The sequence below is a fragment of the Babylonia areolata genome, chromosome 13, assembly GCF_041734735.1.
Source record: "Babylonia areolata isolate BAREFJ2019XMU chromosome 13, ASM4173473v1, whole genome shotgun sequence".
In the NCBI taxonomy this organism is placed as follows: domain Eukaryota; kingdom Metazoa; phylum Mollusca; class Gastropoda; order Neogastropoda; family Buccinidae; genus Babylonia; species Babylonia areolata.
In genome coordinates this window covers 8,911,451-8,933,252 of record NC_134888.1, presented here as the reverse complement: position 1 = coordinate 8,933,252, position 21,802 = coordinate 8,911,451, and the positions used below count along the sequence as shown (strand labels likewise).

At 40.7% G+C, this 21,802-nt stretch overlaps 1 protein-coding gene across 2 annotated transcripts in view; it reads left to right on the top strand.

Annotated features, from left to right (window-relative positions):
* The window catches only part of LOC143289041 (uncharacterized), a 45,317-nt gene that overhangs the window by 18,207 nt on the left and 5,308 nt on the right, over window positions 1–21,802 (top strand). For both annotated transcript variants that reach the window (XM_076597830.1, XM_076597829.1), the window contains 12 exons: window positions 624–779; window positions 1,262–2,054; window positions 3,223–3,343; window positions 4,253–4,397; window positions 6,149–6,183; window positions 6,744–6,848; window positions 8,174–8,326; window positions 10,356–10,472; window positions 17,387–17,448; window positions 18,146–18,280; window positions 20,353–20,582; window positions 20,987–21,063. In XM_076597830.1, coding sequence (XP_076453945.1) covers window positions 704–779; window positions 1,262–2,054; window positions 3,223–3,343; window positions 4,253–4,397; window positions 6,149–6,183; window positions 6,744–6,848; window positions 8,174–8,326; window positions 10,356–10,472; window positions 17,387–17,448; window positions 18,146–18,280; window positions 20,353–20,582; window positions 20,987–21,063 — 2,049 coding nt within the window. In that variant the 5' untranslated portion in view covers window positions 624–703. The remainder of the gene's footprint in view (window positions 1–623; window positions 780–1,261; window positions 2,055–3,222; window positions 3,344–4,252; window positions 4,398–6,148; window positions 6,184–6,743; window positions 6,849–8,173; window positions 8,327–10,355; window positions 10,473–17,386; window positions 17,449–18,145; window positions 18,281–20,352; window positions 20,583–20,986; window positions 21,064–21,802) is intronic.

Here is a 21,802-nt window from a genome sequence, read left to right as displayed (position 1 = left end):
TTCCTTGCTTCCATAAAATTACTTTTACTCATCTTAGTTTTGTACTTTTCATTTCAGCTTTGTTGTTGTTCAGCAGTTGCTACTCTGCTGTTTGGGAAGTCATGTTTTAGGGGTGTAAGTTGATATTTCTACAATCAGTTGAACAGAAACTAAAGTCCGTATATATATGTATTGACATAGGAGATGTGGACAGCATCCACCATTAATCACCTGACACAGCTGAGGTTTGTTCCTGAAACCTCGAGGATCCTGGAGATGCATGTCCACATTCTCTCATCACATCTGTTATTGATTAACAGCATCACATCTGTTATTGATTAACAGCATCACAACAGTTATTGATTAACAGCATCACTACAGTTATTAATAGGTTTCTCTCCCTTTTCTTCAGGAATTCCATTTCTGTCGTCAGAACCTGCCCAAAATTTTGACAAAGCTCATACTTTTAAGGTCGAAGTCTGGTAAGATAAAGATGCTTGCCACAGCCTTATGAATAATCTTGTCTCTGTTTTCATTATTGCAAATCAATCTTGTAAATCACAAATGAATACCATTGTAACAAAAATTGTCAAAACACAATACGAGAATTTAGAAAGTTATTGTTATGTTGCTGTTTTTTCCAGTGGAGTGGGGAACCATTTATGAGAACTGTCCGTACACAACAAGCTCTTGGTTAACCACTCCCCCACCGACGCTGATCACGATGTCACAGCAGCAGCAGTATAGAGATCCTCCCCCATACCCAGGCCATTCCAAGCAGGTCTTCAGCAACCAGCCAGGTAAAAATTGCCAAATTTACATTTATGTGTTCATCCAGGTTAAGGAATTGGTCATTTGGCAGTGATTGTTAATTATCATTTATTGATGAATTGTTGGTTTGTTTTTTTGTGTGTTTTTTTTTTGTGAGTAATTAAAAAACAACAACTGGATTATGAGTAGAGATCCCAAAGAGAAGAGATCTGCCATACTTTAGTACACCAAAGTGAACAACATGAAAATGTACATGTTGTTTTAATGTATATCATAACTTGAAGAGACATATTATCACAAGAACAAGGAAAACATTTTCTGATGTAGACAAAAAAGAGAAAAAATGTGCAGTCTGTTGTGCTCATTTACCAGGATGGCGATGAAGGCTGGTGAGATGGAGCACTGTATGCTTGCTAAAGGTTAACACATTTTGATTCTTATGATGTAGCATCTTTTGAATTGCTGGCAGTGATTTTGCATGATAATTATGTTCACTTTTTCTTTCTTGCAGGTCTTCGACAGAGTTTTTCGGGCAGTGAGACCAGCACAGATGTTTCACTGTCATCGACAGAGAACCTGGCCACATGGCAGAGACAGGAGCCTCAAGGGGAGGAAACTCAGACCCCTTTGTACCAGCCCCTGGATGACGGGGGTTACAGCATCTTGGCCAGGCTGGGAATGCCGCCTGCCGCCATTGAGTCCAAAGTGGGCACTGATCTCGTGTCATCGACACCGTCCTCATTTTACTCTGCTGGATCACAGTCGTACTATTCATACTCCACACATTCACAGTCCATCTATGCAACGTCCTCCTCCGCTGGCCGAGAGGATCTCACCAACGTGTACAGTTCTGGGGCAGGGTCATCTCGACAGAGCCTGATGGTGCCACAGCACCACTGGCAATCCCAAGGACTTCCTCCACCGCAGTCAGGGCAGTATTCAAGGGCACGAAGCCTCACTCCCACCTACCACCATCCCCACCCCTACGTCAATCAAAACTGGACACCAGGTGATGATGATATATCAGGACAAATTGTGCATAATTCTCAGATGCTGCCGTATGTGTCGCCTCTCCCACCTCCTCCACAGTACCCAGGTAACAAGGCATTAGAACTGGAGAAGACAGACTTTCACAGGTCGCAAGAAGCGATGGGAGGTAAATCGGAGCACGGTCAATCGCAGCCTGACCTGTCCGGGTTGTCAGACAGTGGGGACTCTCACGCATCGTCACAGAAAGGCAGTGGCACTGGTCTGCTCGGATCTCATACATCCAGTGAACCTGTATTTTCTGCAGTCCGATCTGGGTAAGATCCTTTTTTTTATTTGTTTGTTTTGTTTGTCGTGATGAATTTTATGGTGTGTGTGTGTGTCTGTGTGAAGTAGGCTAAGTCGCACATGCTGTACTTCTCTAGCTTACTGACACAAATAAGTTCTCACACCAGCTGCTTTGGTGAAGTGGCTAGAGTCATGAACTGATGACTGGGAGGATGTTTGAGCACCATCAGTTACAGATTTTTTGCCAAGGGCCAGCGCTTAACCAGTGCTGAGTGTATATATATGTGGTATACAGCATAGTCACACAGTCCCAAACCTAAATGGACCTTGGTAGCAGCATTGTCATTATCCTCCTCATCGATCATCATCAAGTATGGTTTATTAAAAAAAAGAAAGAAAAAAAAAGAAACTACATTCTGTGGTCTTTCCTGCCCTTCTGTCATGGTGTCCTCAGTTTCATTTTCCTCTCCACTTCCATGCTTGTGATGAGTTCATACCAAAGTTTTCAGTGTCAGTGGGGTTAGTGGGGGACTGTTGCACTTGCAGGAACATGCCAGCTGTCACTGTTCCCAGGGTGACAGTCGCTCACTGTGACTCAGCGACTGATTGCTGTTGTCAGCACGGGGCTTTTAGGTGATGTCCTGTCTAGGGTCAGTCAGAGCAGGCACTCCTAACATCATCAAAGTGCGGGGTTTCCTCTGGTGTGTGGCCTGCTGGTGACCTAAAACTGATTGTTCTCGGACATTTCTTCTGCCTGAAGAGGAATGTCAGAAAGAAAAACAAAACCTCACACACCTACTGTTCAGCAGTATTGTATTGTATTGCATGTTTTTTTTTTTTTTTTGTCACAACACAATTCTCTGTGTGAAATTAGTGTGCTCTGCCAGTGTAAAGTGTGTTGCTACAGTGCAGCCCCCCCGCCCCTTCTTTTTTTCCCCTGCATGCAAGTGTACAAGTGTACTTGTTTTACTATCAAAGTGAATTCTTCTGCAGAATTTTGTCAGGGACAATCCTTTTGTTCCCATGGGTTCCTTTTATATGTGCTTCAAAGGCTTTGTGTATATAATATATATATATATATATATATATTATCAGTGTAATTTGCAGAACCAAGAACAAATGTGTATAATCGTTTTGTTATGTTCTTATGGTGTAGGAATCACCACGCCAACAGTATTGTGTGTGGGTGGTGTGCAGGTCCTCCAGTCCAGGATCCCAGGAGAGGATTGAACGAGCTGTGGAAATACTGACAGAGGAAAATCGGAAACTTCGAGACGAGCTGAGCCACTGCCTGAAGAAAGTGTCCAAACTTCAAAAGGTGATCAGATTTTTTGGGGGACATAGAAGTTGTTTGAAGTAATTTGTAAAAGATACTTAGAGTTATATGATACGTACTTATACAGCGCCTATCCTCAGTCAGAAACCAAGCTCTGAGTGCTTTACAAACATGGAGTCACTTGCACAACTGGTTTCCTACCAGGGCAGATGTTATCATTTGATCCATTCAGACAGGCACAATAGCCAAATGGTTAAAGCGTTAGACTTTCTGTCTGAGGGTCCTGGGTTCGAATCTCGGTAACGGCGCCTGGTGGGTAAAGGGTGGAGATTTTTTCCGATCTCCCAGGTCAGCATATGTGTAGACCTGCTAGTACCTGAACCCCCATCATGTGTATATGCAAGCAGATCAAATACACACGTTTGAGATCCTGTAATCCATGTCAGCGTTCAGTGGGTTAAAGGAAACAAGAACATACCCGGCATACATACCCCCGAAAATGGAGTATGACTGCCTACAAGGCAAGGTAAAAATGGTCATGCACGTAAAAGCCCACTTGTGTGCATATGAGTAAATGTGGGAGTTGCAACCCACGAAGGCAGAAGAAGAAGAAGGAAGGATCCAGTTAGGTTTGATTCATATAACTATATTATCACGTAATCGTCAGAAAGGTTCATTTCTTGGTTTTGGTTTGGTGGTTTTGGTGTATTGTAATTTGTATTATTTTAGATGTTACTTATATGCAACGTGTACATGATTTATATGACATGTCTGATGTGAAAGTGTAGCATACAAAGTCAGAACAAAACCCATCATGCCACAAGTTATATGTTGCTTGACATAAGGTAGAATTTAGTTTCTGGATTTTGTTGTTGTTGTTTTTCTCTCAGTACTTGCAGTCCATGGTACTTTACAAAAGACACAGTGTCAAGACCCAGTGATTGGTTGCAGTTTGAGCTTGAGATCCAGAAAGTCCATGAAGCCTACGAGTCCCTAGTCAAATCTTCTCAGAAGCGGGAACGCTTAGAAGCAGCCATTAAATTGAAACTGGAAGAAGAAGTGAAGAAACTGCAGTCACAAAATGAACAGCTGACAGGTATGGGAGTTAGTTGGGTTTTTTTGTTGGTTTTTTTAATTGTTTTATTTTTCATTTTAGGTGGTGTGTATAAAAAAAAAATATATATATAAAAGACTGTAGTATGCCTTTGTTCTTTTATTTGTTTGTTTTAGGTGGTCTGTGTAAAAAAAAAAAAAATTGAATGTAGTATGTCTTTTTTTTTTTTTGGTTTTGTTTGTTCTTGTCTATTCCTGAGTATGATTGCATGAAGAACTTTAAACCTGTTTATGTCAAAAGGAAACATGTTGTTTAGTCAAGCAGCTGCACTTGGTACCATCCACTAGTGGAAACACTGTTTGTCTCATTGTGCATTGTAGGGGTGTAATTAAAGACAATAGATGATACGTGGCCACAAAATTAATCACATTCCCTGCAGGACCAGAAGCCTGTGCTGAACGTAGTGGACTGACATCAAAGAGGATTTCTTGTCATGTCACAGGGTGCAGGGTGGTCAGTTGTCATTTCTGCCATACACACACACACACACACACACACACACACACACACACACACACACACAGACATACAGACACACACACACACACACACACACACACACACACACACACAGTTTGCCAGCAGTACAAAACTAACACAAATGAGATAAAACACTTAAACATGGACTGCAGTTTGTTTGACCTCTGCCCTGAACAAGAATTCCTGGGCCAGGGCAGTTCCTAGGTCAGGACGTCCTTCAGTGGTGGGGTAAACAAAACTCAGGCAGGAATGTGGTGTTAGTCCATTACTCAATTTTTAATGAGCAGTTGAGCAGGCAGGCACAGAGGTCATTGCCTTCTGAACTTTGCAGCAGGGGGTGAGTGATTGCCAAAGGGGTGGGAAATGTGTGTGCAGTAAAGCATTAGGTATTTCTCACACTGGGGGAGGGGGGGAGGGGATAGCTGGATGGATGTGAAATATGTTACTGTTGGGCATCTTATGCTATTTCTTAGCTTTAGGGAGAGATGGCCAGAGGGATGGGCAGTGTGTTTACAGTTGAGCATCACATACTTCTTGCATTTACATGTGTGAAACACTTCATCTTGGCTTTCACTGTTCTCTGTTTCTGCTCCTTTTTTTTTTTTTAACAAAAAAAGAATGTTGAGTAATGCCAAGTTCAACAGACTTGGTTTTCAAGAACTGTGTGTGGATTAAGACTTTGTATTGTTTTGCTGTAAACTCTTGACATACTGTTGTTATAAATGCATCGAAATGATTTGACAAGTCAAAAACGTTTGCAGTAAGACTATTAGACACAAAGGGAAAAGAAAATCAATGTTCAATATTTTCTTTGTATTGTTTTAGGTAAATAATCGGCACATCTAAGAGCTGATTATAATTATTTTTTAATTATACAGTGACATGGGCTTTCTTTGAACATATGTGGAGATTGATTCATTTCATTTTTGTCATTATTAATCTTATTCTTATGGTCACACATATTTATTTTGATCAGCTCCACTCAGCTTGTTTTTAACTGACACAACAAGACATTGGCAAACAGTGTCACAGTTCAAAAGAAGTTGGCCCTGACTGATTAGCTATGAGGCCACACACCAGTGGAGACCCTGCATGAACTCCTGGTTCTTACTGTGGGGTTACAGCAAACACATTATGACAAATGAAGTTTGTGAAACAGTAACATACCTTGTTAGATGGGTACTGTAATGTGAAACATACTTTATACAGGTTTCTATTTCATTGTCTTCTTCTGTTGGTTTTTTTTTTTTCAGCCCAGTTACAACAACAAGGATCGTCAACGAAGCAGGTAATTTTTACTTCTTCAAGTGTTTGTTTGTCATGGATATACATTTTCATCCGTGTGTGGCTTGTTTTCAATAATCCTTCCAAATAAGGTTCTTTTTGTCAGAATCAGACCACACACAGCGGTTGGTGGTGGAAAAAAGAAGAATTTCTTACAATCACACACAGATGACCCAAGTTAAAGTCAGTTTTGGAAATGTGTTGAGCAAAACTTCATTTTGTTGTTTTGCTCTGATGAAGCATGATCATTATGCTTGATTTAACTTTTGTTAAACACGACTTTTAGAAACAACATCAGATAACAATTTTGTTTCAGTTCATTTTTTTGTTTTTGTTTAATTTTGTTGACATACTTATTTGGAATTCATAATGGTATTTTACAAATTATTGTATATTTGTAGAATGGTTACTCACAGTTTCATTGTGATTTACTCTGGTCATATTTGTTTTTCTAAATATGAAGTTAAAACCAGGTTTTGAACTAATCAGTTGATGCAGATAAGCAGATAAACATGAGGACACAGTAGTCCTGATCGGTGATGATGTCTGCGTGTGTGGTTACAGGATTCAGATGACAGCACAGGCAGTGGACAGAGAAAGTCACATCGTGAAGTGATGGAGGCCAAATTGGCCGCAACTCAGTCTAGTCTGTCACGACTGGAAGATGAGGTGTGTGTGTGTGTGTGTGTGTGTGTGTGTGTGTGTGTGTGTGTGTGTGAGCACATGTGCGTGTGTGTGTATTTATTCTTCAAAATGGATTAGTTGTATCAGACAAATTTTAATAGAAGCAGGGTATGACTGTGTTTGGGATGCTCAATTCTTCTTAGAGAGGGAATCTTTCTGCAAGAATGTCAGCATTGCTTTGAGAGATAGTTTTCAAAATCTATGGAGACATGTTCTAGAGGCGAGAAGTAAATGTTTGTTTTATTGAAATTTCAAAAGTGGATTTGGTAGAGAAAAATATATAAGTCAAATGCCTGATAATTATGTTATCAGCTTCTTCAAATTTCGAAGTAATAATCACAAGCTGGAAATAAAAACAGGGAGACACAAAGGCACACCATGCGAGTTACGGCTTTGTATGGTTTGTAACATGTCTGTGATTGGGGATGAGTTTCATTTTATAAGGGAATGTCCCAATTATGATCAGTTATGAAATAAATATGTTCCTAAAAAATATATTTGTCTCCAAAATTGGTTTTTAATTTTTGTAATATGCTCAAAGGAGGCAAAAAAGTCATTTTAGCTGTAACTAAGATGATTAGATTTGCAAATTTTGCCTAGCTACATTTTTGGAGTTAAAAGACATTTGTGTTTTCTCAACTTTTTATGTGACATTGTTGTGTATTTGGAAATGTTTGTTCTGGGCACAGAAAGATTATTTTGCAGTAATCCTCCATACTCCAGTAGGAGTGAAAGGATAATTAAAACTTGAAACTTTGCCTGTGTGAAACATGTATGTGAGGAAGAGAAGGGGGTGGGAATGGTGGTGGGTGGTGTATGAATGGATGAACACCTTGGATAGAAGTACTGGTATTTATGAATATGCATATTTTGTGTGTTTCAATTAATGTAAAGGTGTGCATAGAGTTGTGTATTATCATTTCTGTGTTTTTTAAACGTTCAGTCTGTGATGTGTCATTAAGTTTGACTGAATATGTAGATTATAGTATTGTAAGTATTTAAGTTTTATCTGTCTTCATTAATGCTGACTTGAAATCATAAAGCAGACAGCTTCAGGTGTGAGAAGAAAACAAAGAAACATTTTTTCTTTCGTTTTAATTTTCATTGCCTCTTTTAATCATATAGAGGTTACACTTAATGAAATCTGGAACTTTATTACAATGTTTATTCAAGCAAATTTTCATTTCACTTTTCTTGTGCAGGGTTTAAGGAGGTTGGTTAAAGCAACAGTATATTTAACCATGATACGAACTCCTCATTTTTATTCAAGAGCATACAAATGAATGATAGAAATATTCATTCATGCGTAGGTGAGGAAAAAGGATGTTGAAATGGGTCGGATGGAGAAACTTCAGAAAGCGTTCAGCTCTCTACAAGTGAGCAGTGAAAGGAGGGAGGAGATGGAAAAACAGCTGCGCACACGCCTGGAGAGAGAGCTGGAAAGCTACAGATCTGAAGGACGGGTGAGCAGCTTGTGTTGTTTGGAGGCTGACAAGAAAAAAGACTAACACTGTAACAGCAGCAACAGCAAATACAGACACACATACAAGAAAAGAACACAAAGAAAACAGCAATTAGAACAAGCCTCTGAGTGGTGAGGGAAGCAAGTTTTAGTTACAGCAAGTATTAGAGACAATGAGCTGAAAAGTTACAGGTCTGAAGGACGGGTAAGCAGCTTGTGTTATTCAGGAGTCGACAAGTGAAAAGACAACAGCACTGACAACAAATAGAGACTGACACATACACACTCTCACTCATGTTGGCACAAACATGTACATTATCTTGTCAAACAACATTTACACATCTGTAAGTGTAACAGTGCCAAACGACAGTAGCCAAACCAGTATTAAGAATGATCAGGTTAAGCAATGATTTTGAGGACAGAAATTTGAAGTTGCTTAGTAGCTGTCTTTGAATACTTGTTGGCCCAGTAAAGAAGTTTGTAGATTGCAGAACCAAAAGGTAAAAAGAAGAAAAATACAAAGATCAAGAAAACAATTAGAACAAGATTAGCCTACTGAGTGGTGAAAAAAAAGCAAGTATCCATTTATGTCCACGTTTTCCATCTTTATTTCTATTCTGAGAATTTCTTGGAGAGACTCTTCTTAATTCTGTGCATTCTGCCGGCTGTTTAGAAACTAGTAATAAAAGTGAAAGATGAGAAATGAAACAGACTCTTGAGCATATCAAAATTTTGACATTGATACTAGAAACTAGAGAGGAAGGGCAGATTTGTTCCATCCTAAGCTGATGGAGTTTTATGGAGCAAGAGGCCAGCTGTATACAGTGTGATTCTTCCCATCCCATGCCTCCGTCACATGCGGTCTTTCCCCACTTTTCATAGTTTCCCACCCTTCAAAAGAAGTGTCTTTTCCTTGAAGTATAAAACATCAAGCCTAACAAGTCAGTGCAAACATCTGCGTGTTTTGAATAAGGACAGTTGCCCCATGTGTACTTCTCACATTGAATAACAACAGTTATACTACTTGATCTTCACAGGAAAGTATTTGATGCGATTGGTTGAATAATGGCATTCACTGCTGTGAAGTTTTGGCTGTATGAAATAACGTGGACAATGAATATGGTATTGACATCATGTGTTCCATGTTTTGACTGTATGAAATAACTTGGACAATAAAACAGTGTTGTGTTGACATTGTAAGTTCTATGTACTGACTAAATGAAAGTACTTTGACAATAAAAACAGAGTTGACACTGTGTGTTCCACGTTTTGACAGTATGAAATATTCCTGACAATAAACACAGTGTTGACATCATGTGTTCCAAGTTTTGACTGCATTAAAAAAAATGGTGCTGACGTCATGTGTTCCAAGTTTTGACTGCATTAAAAAAATGGTGCTGACGTCATGTGTTCCAAGTTTTGACTGTATGGAATAACTTGGACAATAAAACAGTGTTGTGTTGACATTGTAAGTTCTATGTACTGACTAAATGAAAGTACTTTGACAATAAAAACAGAGTTGACACTGTGTGTTCCAAGTTTTGACAGTATGAAATATTCCTGACAATAAACACAGTGTGGATACCATGTGTTCCAAGTTTTGACTGCATTAAAAATGGTGTTGACGTCATGTGTTCCAAGTTTTGACTGCATTATAAGTGGTGTTGACATCATGTGTTCCAAGTTTTGACTGCATTATAAGTGGTGTTGACATCATGTGTTCCAAGTTTTGACTGCATTAAGAAATGGTGTTGACATCATGTGTTCCAAGTTTTGACTGCATTAAAAATGGTGTTGACGTCATGTGTTCCAAGTTTTGACTGCATTAAAAACGGTGTTGACATCATGTGTTCCAAGTTTTGACTGCATTAAAAATGGTGTTGACATCATGTGTTCCAAGTTTTGACTGCATTAAAAAAATGATGTTGACATCATGTGTTCCAAGTTTTGACTGCATTAAAAATGGTGTTGACATCATGTGTTCCAAGTTTTGACTGCATTAAAAAAATGGTGTTGATGACGTGTTCCAGGGATCCAGCTCAGGAACGGGCACGCCAAAAGAAGAAACCAAAAGTGTGACAACACTGAAGCAGATCCTGAATGAAAAAGAGACCAAGATCCTGAAACTGGAAACAGAAATTGTTCGGGTAGGTTGAAAATGTCATTAGAAATTATCACCAGTGTCTTGAGAGACAGTAGAATGAATGAACAGTGATTCATAACCTTCTGTTGAAAGCAAAGTTTGAAAGAGTGAGCTACTAGAGTGTGGGCATGGGTGGGTGTGCTTATGTGTTTGTGTGTGCACATGCTTGTGTGTGGATGGTCAACTTGATGCATGTTATAGTTACGTATGTACATGTTTTTATTATAAACGCCCCAAGCTCCCTGCCTGGGAGGTATGAGCATCAGCCTGCATTATTATTATGATTATTATGTTGTTAAAACAACAAAACATCAAGAAAGAAACACACACACACACACACACACACACACACACATGTGCACACAAACACATACATGCACACACACGCGCGTGCACACACGCACACACACTCACACTCACACTCACAAACACAGTGTCTGACTGACCATTGTTTCTAAAGAAATAAAAATTGTAAAATGACCGCGCAAGACAGCAGCAGCATGTAGAAAACCCCACCCAGTCCATACTGGTGGCTGAGGTGAGTTGAGAGTGTGAAGAGGGAGAGGCTGAGGTGAGTTGAGAGTGTGAAGAGGGAGAGGCTGAGGTGAGTTGAGAGTGTGAAGAGGGAGAGGCTGAGGTGAAGAGAGTGTGAAGAGGGAGAGGCTGAGGCGAGTTGAGAGTGTGAAGAGGGAGAGGCTGAGGTGAGTGAGAGTGTGAAGAGGGAGAGGCTGAGGTGAAGAGAGTGTGAAGAGGGAGAGGCTGAGGTGAGTTGAGAGTGTGAAGAGGGAGAGGCTGAGGTGAGTTGAGAGTGTGAAGAGGGAGAGGCTGAGGTGAAGAGAGTGTGAAGAGGGAGAGGCTGAGGTGAGTTGAGAGTGTGAAGAGGGAGAGGCTGAGGTGATTGAGAGTGTGAAGAGAGAGAGGCTGAGGTGAGTTGAGAGTGTGAAGAGGGAGAGGCTGAGGTGAGTTGAGAGTGTGAAGAGGGAGAGGCTGAGGTGAGTTGAGAGTGTGAAGAGGGAGAGGCTGAGGTGAGTTGAGAGTGTGAAGAGGGAGAGGCTGAGGTGAGTTGAGAGTGTGAAGGCTGAGGTGAGTTGAGAGTGTGAAGAGAGAGAGGCTGAGGTGAGTTGAGAGTGTGAAGAGGGAGAGGCTGAGGTGAGTTGAGAGTGTGAAGAGGGAGAGGCTGAGGTGAAGAGAGTGTGAAGAGGGAGAGGCTGAGATGAGTTGAGAGTGTGAAGAGGGAGAGGCTGATGTGAAGAGAGTGTGAAAAGGGAGAGATGAGTTGAGAGTGTGAAGAGGGAGAGGCTGAGGTGAGATGAGAGTGTGAAAAGGGAGAGGCTGATGTGAAGAGAGTGTGAAAAGGGAGAGATGAGTTGAGAGTGTGAAGAGGGAGAGGCTAAGGTGAAGAGAGTGTGAAGAGGGAGAGGCTGAGGTGAGTTGAGAGTGTGAAGAGGGAGAGGCTGAGGTGAGTTGAGAGTGTGAAGAGGGAGAGGCTGAGGTGAAGAGAGTGTGAAGAGGGAGAGGCTGAGGTGAGTTGAGAGTGTGAAGAGGGAGAGGCTGAGGTGAAGAGAGTGTGAAGAGGGAGAGGCTGAGGTGAAGAGAGTGTGAAGAGGGAGAGGCTGAGGTGAGTTGAGAGTGTGAAGAGGGAGAGGCTGAGGTGAAGAGAGTGTGAAGAGGGAGAGGCTGAGGTGAAGAGAGTGTGAAGAGGGAGAGGCTGAGGTGAGTTGAGAGTGTGAAGAGGGAGAGGTGAGAAGTGAGGAAGTTGGACTGGAGAGCAGGACAGTCAGCCAAGCCATGGCCAGGCACTGGAATAGCAAAGGGTGGTGAAGTCATTCCACGGAGACTACAAACCCAGGTCCCGCATGCAGCATGCATTTAGCGCACATAAACAAACACATGGCAATAAAAGTGTTGTCCCTGGTAAAATTCTTCAGAATGTCCAGGTTGACTGCAAAACAAAGTACGCTTTCAGACCGGTAAAGGAGGAAGAGACACGAGCGATGCTGCACTGTTACATGCTGTCCCTGGGCAGAGCGGCGCTAATGTCGCACAGAGAAACCAGTAGTGACATGAAGTAATGCAGCACGATACAGTACAGTACAACACAGTACAGAACAAGTGGGTACAGAAAAGGGAGGAGGGTGAAGATGATGTCAGATTGAAGTGGAAGGGCAAAGGCTGGGCATACTGGGATCACCTGGTGTTTGTGGAGCCAACTAAGACTCTAGGTCAGAAGGCGTCAGTCTTTTTTGTTTTGTTTTGTGTACAGTGTTGGTGTACTGGAACCCGACTTAAGAGCGTAAAGCAGGTTAAGTAGCTTTAGGTTTTATCCCCTCTCTGATCCTCTCCTTCACCTCCAGTGAGCACCTGTAAGTACACCGGTATGTGAGTGAGTCAGGTCATTATACAAGGCGTTTGGCTACTTTTTTCAAGTTCAAATAGTTGATATTTTTTGGTTGTTGTTCTCAGATTCTTTAGCGCACAGTCCTTTTACTTCAGTATGGTGTTTGTTGTTGCTTAGTTTTCATGAAAGAGAAGTGTGGTGAAAGGGGTGACAGGAGGCATAACTATCACTGGAAAGGGTTCCATCAAATGTTTTATGTGTAATTCGACTTTTTTTTTTCTCTCTTGTTTATTTGATATGTTTGTTGATATAACAATTGTTTTGGGGATGGAGGTGGTGGTTGTATCACAGTTAAAGATTTGAGCATTTTGGCAGTTCCACCTGGCCCCCCTATTCTACTCCCTCCATGCAGAACAGTATTATATAACAAGTTTTGTTTTTGATTGGTGGCTTTTTATCAGCATGGAACTTGGTAGTTTGTCAACAACTTTTACATTTCTACTTTCTTATCACTTTCCTTTTTTTTTCTTTTTTTTTTTTTTTTTTTTGCATTGTGCAAAGTGTATCCACTTGGCAGACCCAGCCTTTTGGCTTTGTGTCTGTTACTGCCTGGAAGGAGAAGGTGTGGGCTTTTTGTCTATGTGTTTTGTGTTTTTTGTTTTGTTTTTTTTAACAAGGGGGTGCATTCCATTTGCTCCGCGTTGGTGGGGTAATGCCTGTTAGTCACCCATGATCGGTCGTTCGGAATGCCTGAACGACTTTGAAGTGTTGCAATGCCGTGAACCGCTGAGCTAATGTCCATTGACTTGGCGGCTTAGCACATTGGTCCACGGGCCTGGCACCTGTCCTGGGTGGATTGGTGATCTTTGCAGGGTAGTGGTGGAAGCCATGCTACCCCGGTCCTGCCCTGCCACCCCGCCCCCCTTTTCTCTCTGTCTCTTTTTGTTGTAGTGGGGAGGGGGATACATTTGTGATACACTTTCTTTTCATGAGGTTTGAGTAGAAATCTGTTCAAAGGTCGTACATAGAGAAAAGTACACATACCTTTAAAGGAATATAGATAGTAAAGGAACTGAAGTCCATTTCGTAACTGAGTCACTTGATAGTATTCTTATTTTACACAAGTTTCATGATTGATAGTATTTTTATCCCTTATGTATCAGTCTCCACAAGTTCCATTGTGATAGCATTCTTATTCCTTATATCAGTCTCCACAAGTTCCATTGTGATAGCATTCTTATTCCTTATATCAGTCTCCACAAGTTCCATTGTGATAGTATTCTTATTCCTTATATCAGTCTACACAAGTTCTGTGTACATAGATCCACTTGAAAGGCATTCTCTGTCTCCACAACTTCAGTGTACATGGATATCCTTTAGAGGCATTTTCTATGTACTCTCTTTGTGCAGACTGAGCTTTGGAAAAATAAAGTCATTGATATCGGGTTGTGAGAGTGAGCCGACATTGCTGTTTATTGGCGCATAAAGAAGGAAGTAGAGAAAAACCAGTGGATAGATGTGTGGAGAAGGGAGTAGAGAAAAACCAGTGGATAGATGTGTGGAGAAGGAAGTAGAGAAAAACCAGTGGATAGATGTGTGGAGAAGGAAGTAGAGAAAAACCAGTGGATAGATGTGTGGAGAAGGAAGTGGGAAAAACCAGTGGATAGATGTGTGGAGAAGGAAGTAGAGAAAAACCAGTGGATAGATGTGTGGAGAAGGAAGTAGATAGATGTGTGGAGAAGGAAGTGGGAAAAACCAGTGGATAGATGTGTGGAGAAGGAAGTGGGAAAAACCAGTGGATAGATGTGTGGAGAAGGAAGTGGGAAAAACCAGTGGATAGATGTGTGGAGAAGGAAGTAGAGAAAAACCAGTGGATAGATGTGTGGAGAAGGAAGTGGGAAAAACCAGTGGATAGATGTGTGGAGAAGGAAGTGGGAAAAACCAGTGGATAGATGTGTGGAGAAGGAAGTGGGAAAATCCAGTGGATAGATGTGGAGAAGGAAGTGGGAAAAACCAGTGGATAGATGTGTGGAGAAGGAAGTGGGAAAAACCAGTAGATAGATGTGTGGAGAAGGAAGTGGGGAAATCCAGTGGATAGATGTGGAGAAGGAAGTGGGGAAATCCAGTAGATAGATGTGGAGAAGGAAGTGGGAAAAACCAGTAGATAGATGTGTGGAGAAGGAAGTGGGGAAATCCAGTGGATAGATGTGGAGAAGGAAGTGGGGAAATCCAGTAGATAGATGTGTGGAGAAGGAAATGGGGAAACCCCATGGGAAAAGGAAATGGAAATTGTGTAAAAATTAAAGGGGAAATTTATTTACTCAAGAAAACAGATAAAGGCCTTGAAATGAGGGAGGGGAGGGGGATGACTAGAATAGAATAGAATATGTCTTTATCACCAAGTGTACCGGGGTCACAAGGAATATTGGGGGGGGGGTGGGGGGGGGGGGGGTAGTACATAACAAGGTACAAACATAAATTGAAAATCATACACAAACACAGATACAGTAGAAATTAGGATACATACAAGTGCATATCAATATAAAAACTTGTAATACTCACACATGCATGTACTGCACACACACACACACACACACTCTCTCTCTCTCTCTCTCTCTCACACACACACACACACACACACACACACAGTTCATATGCAATGATGCATGCATGCAAACACTAATGATTAAAGTTAGGGGAAAAAAACCACCACCAAACTTTCCACAACAGTGGAATGATGAATCAGTCAGATTCTCTGTCCTTTTGGTGCTTCTAGTTTACATGGAGTACTGCTATATTTTCTGTTTTATATACATCAGGTACTGTGTTATTCCTTGTTTCTTGGACATGAGGTGCTGTGTTATTTCCTGTTTCTCCTACATGGAGCACTGTGTTATTTCCTGTTTCTTCTACATGGAGTACTGTATTTCCTGTTTCTTCTACATGGAGCACTGTATTATTTCCTGTTTCTTCTACATGGAGCACTGTTATTTCCTGTTTCTTCTACATGGAGCACTGTATTATTTCCTGTTTCTTCTACATGGAGCACTGTTATTTCCTGTTTCTTCTACATGGAGCACTGTTATTTCCTGTTTCTTCTACATGGAGCACTGTTATTTCCTGTTTCTTCTATATGGAGTACTGTTATTTCCTGTTTCTTCTATATGGAGTACTGTATTTCCTGTTTCTTCTATATGGAGCACTGTATTATTTCCTGTTTCTTCTACATGGAGTACTGTATTTCTTGTTTCTTCTACATGGAGTACTGTATTATTTCCTGTTTCTTCTACATGGAGCACTGTATTATTTCCTGTTTCTTCTACATGGAACACTGTATTATTTCCTGTTTCTTCTATATGGAGCACTGTTATTTCCTGTTTCTTCTATATGGAGCACTGTATTTCTTGTTTCTTCTACATGGAGTACTGTATTATTTCCTGTTTCTTCTACATGGAACACTGTATTATTTCCTGTTTCTTCTATATGGAGCACTGTTATTTCCTGTTTCTTCTATATGGAGCACTGTTATTTCCTGTTTCTTCTACATGGAGCACTGTATTTCTTGTTTCTTCTACATGGAGTACTGTATTTCTTGTTTCTTCTACATGGAGTACTGTATTTCCTGTTTCTTCTACATGGAGCACTGTATTATTTCCTGTTTCTTCTACATGGAGTACTGTATTATTTCCTGTTTCTTCTATATGGAGTACTGTTATTTCCTGTTTCTTCTACATGGAGCACTGTGTTATTTCCTGTTTCTTCTACATGGAGCACTGTGTTATTTCCTGTTTCTTCTACATGGAGCACTGTTATTTCCTGTTTCTTCTACATGGAGTACTGTATTTCCTGTTTCTTCTACATGGAGTACTGTATTTCTTGTTTCTTCTACATGGAGTACTGTATTTCTTGTTTCTTCTACATGGAGCACTGTATTATTTCCTGTTTCTTCTACATGGAGCACTGTATTTCCTGTTTCTTCTACATGGAGCACTGTATTTCTTGTTTCTTCTACATGGAGTACTGTATTATTTCCTGTTTCTTCTACATGGAGTACTGTATTTCCTGTTTCTTCTACATGGAGTACTGTATTATTTCTTGTTTCTTCTATATGGAGTACTGTATTTCCTGTTTCTTCTACATGGAGCACTGTTATTTCCTGTTTCTTCTACATGGAGCACTGTTATTCCTGTTTCTTCTACATGGAGTACTGTATTTCCTGTTTCTTCTACATGGAACACTGTATTATTTCCTGTTTCTTCTACATGGAGCACTGTATTATTTCCTGTTTCTTCTACATGGAGCACTGTATTATTCCTGTTTCTTCTACATGGAGTACTGTATTTCCTGTTTCTTCTACATGGAGTACTGTATTATTTCCTGTTTCTTCTACATGGAGTACTGTATTTCCTGTTTCTTCTACATGGAGTACTGTATTTCTTGTTTCTTCTACATGGAGCACTGTATTATTTCCTGTTTCTTCTACATGGAGTACTGTATTATTTCCTGTTTCTTCTACATGGAGTACTGTGTTATTTCCTGTTTCTTCTACATGGAGTACTGAATAATTTTCTTGTTTGCAGTGGGAGCAGAGATATGTAGAACTGCAAGCAGTGCAACACATGGAAGAATCTTCTGGGCCACAGTAAGTTTTGTCTCTTAAAACTTTTCACATCTGTATACCTTCTGAATGAAATAGTAATTACTTTATTAAGACTGAAGACTGAAGCATACCTTATTTATCTGTGGACAATAAATCAACATGTTTGCATAATGAGCACATTGCAAATGATGTGAAAGTAAAGGCATCATTAAAAAACATACACACACACTCACAAACATACATACATATTTATGTGATTTGAATTCGGGTACAGTTAGTTTATTTGGATAATATAGAATGGGATTTGTTCTTAGTGACTATGAATGTTATTCATTGGTAATAAAAATGAGGTCTTACACCAGTAGGATTGAACAATTCTTAATAAAATCCAATATACCTTTGGTTTGCATCACATGAATTTCCATCCACTATGCCTTATTATGAACTGTCATATTATGTTGTGTAATTTGATTACATTTACTCTGGCCTGAATTTAAAAAAAAAAAAAGAAAAGAAAAAAAGAGGAAAAATCCTGAAAATTGATTAAAAAAAATTTGTTTGTCCTTCTACACCAAATTTGAACCTTTCCAGGCTGACACTGGTGTTGTGTGTGATGAATGTTCTTGTAGCATTTTAGTTGATTAAATCTTGATCATGACGATCAGCCTGGAAATGGCCCCTTTGTGGTCTTCAGCTGGGCTTAAGCAACATGATTTGATTTGGTGATGATGATTTCCAGGCATGCCCATTTAGCAGCACTGGAGAAAACTTCGGCAGAAACAGAGAAGCTGATTGACGAAGCCAAGACAGAAAAGCTGCGTCACATGGAGGAGCTTTACCAGTCCAACAGACGGGTGGCTGAACTGGAAGCCAGGTAATCCACACAGCACACACACCTGGTCAGCATGGCTGGGAGAGCTAGGATCTGGGTAGTCAGCTTGTCAGATGCTAGGTCATGAATTGTAAATTGGGTATTTCGTGCCAGTTTTGAGAAAGCAGATTGACATGCATGTGAGTAAACATACATGTGTGTGCTGGTTACCTGAAGAAAAGGGAAAGAACTCACTGAACTTATGACCAGCTGTTGTCTTTGAGAAAGCATTTAAACCTTTTGTAAAAAAAAAAAAAAAAAACAGCGACAAAAAACTTGATTCAAATTTCAATCAAGAAAATATATCTCAGATTATTACGAATAATTATTATTGTCATTATTTATTTTTTTTCTATTTAACGACAGAACGCTCCCCTTTGCAGGGCTAGAAATTCCTAGATAATATTTAGTTGTCCTGGCAGACAAGAAAAATGTACTTGCCCCTTCAACCCCCCCAACCACCCCCCGCTCCTCCCCAACCCCCACCCCCCGCACCCTCTGAGATTTCCACATACGCTTCCTTCGGAAAAAGACAGTTGATAAAAGTAATGGGTAGTGCAGCAACAAGTCAGCAGACATAGTTGATTTTGTAAGCAGTATGTATTAAAACCAGGGTGGGGGTGGCGGTGTGAAGTGGAAAAGGGGAGGGAAATGCAGTCAGTCGGTCAGTGAACCTGACCACCCAGACATCCTTTCACTAACACCGTCAGAAATTGGTTACCCAGTGGACAAATGGACAGAGGATTTCCCTTCTCTAACAAAAGGTTTAGGTGTCATGGACAATCAGATAGGGGCTTGGGGTGGAGTGTGGGGGGAGGCATGCTGGAGGGTGGCATCTCCAGCCTTGCATAGAGTGAATTGCTGGCACACTGTGTTCCATTTCCTGCCATCGTGAACATGCAAAGGGGGCTGAGGCACTGGCATGCATGCCATTAGCTGACCTGTTGGATAGGAAACCTGTCCACCCTTCGTCCCCTTCAGTGCCATGTCCTTGTCCCCTCATGCTGTACTCAAAAGTGTCCCAGGACATAAATTTGTCCCCTCCTGCTGTACTAAAAAGTGTCCCAGGACAGAAATTTGTCCCCTCCTGCTGTACTAAAAAGTGTCCCAGGACAGAAATTTGTCTTCTCATGCTGTACTAAAAATGTCCCAGGACAGAAATTTGTCCCCTCATGCTGTACTAAAAAGTGCCCCAGGACAGAAATTTGTCCCCTCATGCTGTACTAAAAAGTGTCCCAGGACAGAAATTTGTCCCCTTCTGCTGTACTAAAAAGTGCCCCAGGACAGAAATTTGTCCCCTCATGCTGTACTAAAAAGTGTCCCAGGACAGAAATATGTCCCCTCATGCTATATTAAAAAGTGTCCCAGGACAGAAATTTGTCCCCTCCTGCTGTACTAAAAAGTGCACCAGGACAGAAATTTGTCCTCTCATGCTGTACTAAAAAGTGCACCAGGACAGAAATTTGCCCCCTCTTGCTGTACTAAAAAGTGCCTCAGGACAGAAATTTCTGTCCGCATAATTGTAGGAATTTTCCTTTTTCAAAATTATTAAGATCATTTGAAAGTGTCAGAACTGGATAGTGCATTCATTTTCCTTTCAGAAAAGTTAAGATTATACATATATATATTTTTAAGTAGTTTGCATGTTATAATTTTTTTTTTTTAACATTTACCCCCCCATGACCAAAACACCTTGGCTAATAGTTGTAACTGAACATGAAATAGGCTTGGCACTGAAAGGGTTAATCCATGCTGACCACTTGTCTGTTTTGCCCATCTTTGGTTTTTTTTTTTTTTTGTAATAACATTTGATAGTCACCTGTTTGTCGACGCTATCCCCTTCCCCCCTCCCTAACAAATTGATGACGTCTGTGACTCTGTGTGATCTATGTCCACCAGGGTGAAATGGCTGCAGACGTTGTTATTTCCCCTCAACACCCCAACAAATTGATGACGTCTGTGATTCTATGTGATCTATGTCCACCAGGGTGAAATGGCTGCAGACGTTGTTATTTCCCCTCAACACCCCAACAAATTGATGACGTCTGTGACTCTGTGTGATCTATGTCCACCAGGGTGAAATGGCTGCAGGCCCAGCTGACGGAGAAGGAGGCAATGGTGAAGGTGTATCAGCGGGCCCCCCCCTCCCTCCCTCGCAGTTCCAGTGTCCACGCCATCTGTTGCTCTCCCCACCACTCCCCCCGCCCCTCCCTCATCGCCACCACCGCCTACACGCGCCCCTCCGCGCCCACCACCACCACCGGCAGTTACTGCGACTTTGTCAACATTAGACATGTCAAAACAGGTCGGTGAAGTCTGCCTCTTGCTTATTTATTGGCTGTTATGTTTGAACACACTGCCAGTGATAGTCTTCTGCTGGATGTGTTTTTGTATGGTTTTTGAATAAAAGACACATGATTTACAAGTATTCATAATTAGATATTGATGCATTACACAGAACATGACTGTGTCTTTAAAAGGTGTCACAGGACACATGTATACTTTCTGCCGTTAGAAAAGTCCGTGTTATGTAGGTGTCAGGGGAATGATATGGAGGGTCAGCAGTAGACTGGGTAAAAGTTCACTGCATATTACTGATGTACAATCAGTCAGCATATAACTCAAAGGAGACTGAATTTTGTGGTGAAAAGTTTGTAGACTATTTCCAGAAGAGTGAGATGAATGGGTCTTTTTTTTCTCTCTCTCCAGGCAGCACAAGTGCGATAGAGACTGGACGCAAGATGTCGTTGGACGATACCTTGACCAGTCAAGACAATTTCAGTGTGGTGAGTGGAGTGTTGTTTTCCCTCACTTGTTTTCTTCTTGTGTTGTATGACTCTTGTTGTCACGACACATTTCTCTGTGTAGACTTCGGGCTGCTCTTCGCTTCAGTGCAGCACCACGCTTTTTTCCCCTGCCTGTTAGTGTATTTATTTTACTGCCAAAAGTAGATTTTTATTCAGAATTTTGCCAGGGACAACCCTTTTTTGATTCGTTCGTTTATTTATTTATAGTCTGTTCATCTAAGATGATGATATTAGACTGAAAATAAATATTATTATTATTTGGATTATTATCATTTGTATCATAGTGATGATTGTTATTATTAATTAGAAATCAACATTTCTGTATATAATCGAATGAAAAGGGGGGTGGTTGAGGTGGAGGGGAGGGAGAGGGGAGCAAGGGGGAGGGGACTAAGAAAGGAAGAGAGAGAGAGAGCAGAATGTGGAAAAGATAGAGTACAAAATGTAAAATGGAGAGGGTGAGTTTCTTCCAGTTTAGCTTTGGAGTAAAATAAACACCAAGGAATTTGACCTCAGATTTGTAGAAGAATTCTCTTCCATCAAGATGAAAAGTTGGTAATTTTTTTTGGGCAGCACCATTATTAAAAAGTATCATGTGTGTCTTTTCAGTTGAAAACTGTAATCCATTATCTTTCATATAAATGTTTGATTTATCAAGTTCTGATTGATATAAATTGTTAATGTGATCGATATAACGCAAGCCCGTTTTCTTTCGCAA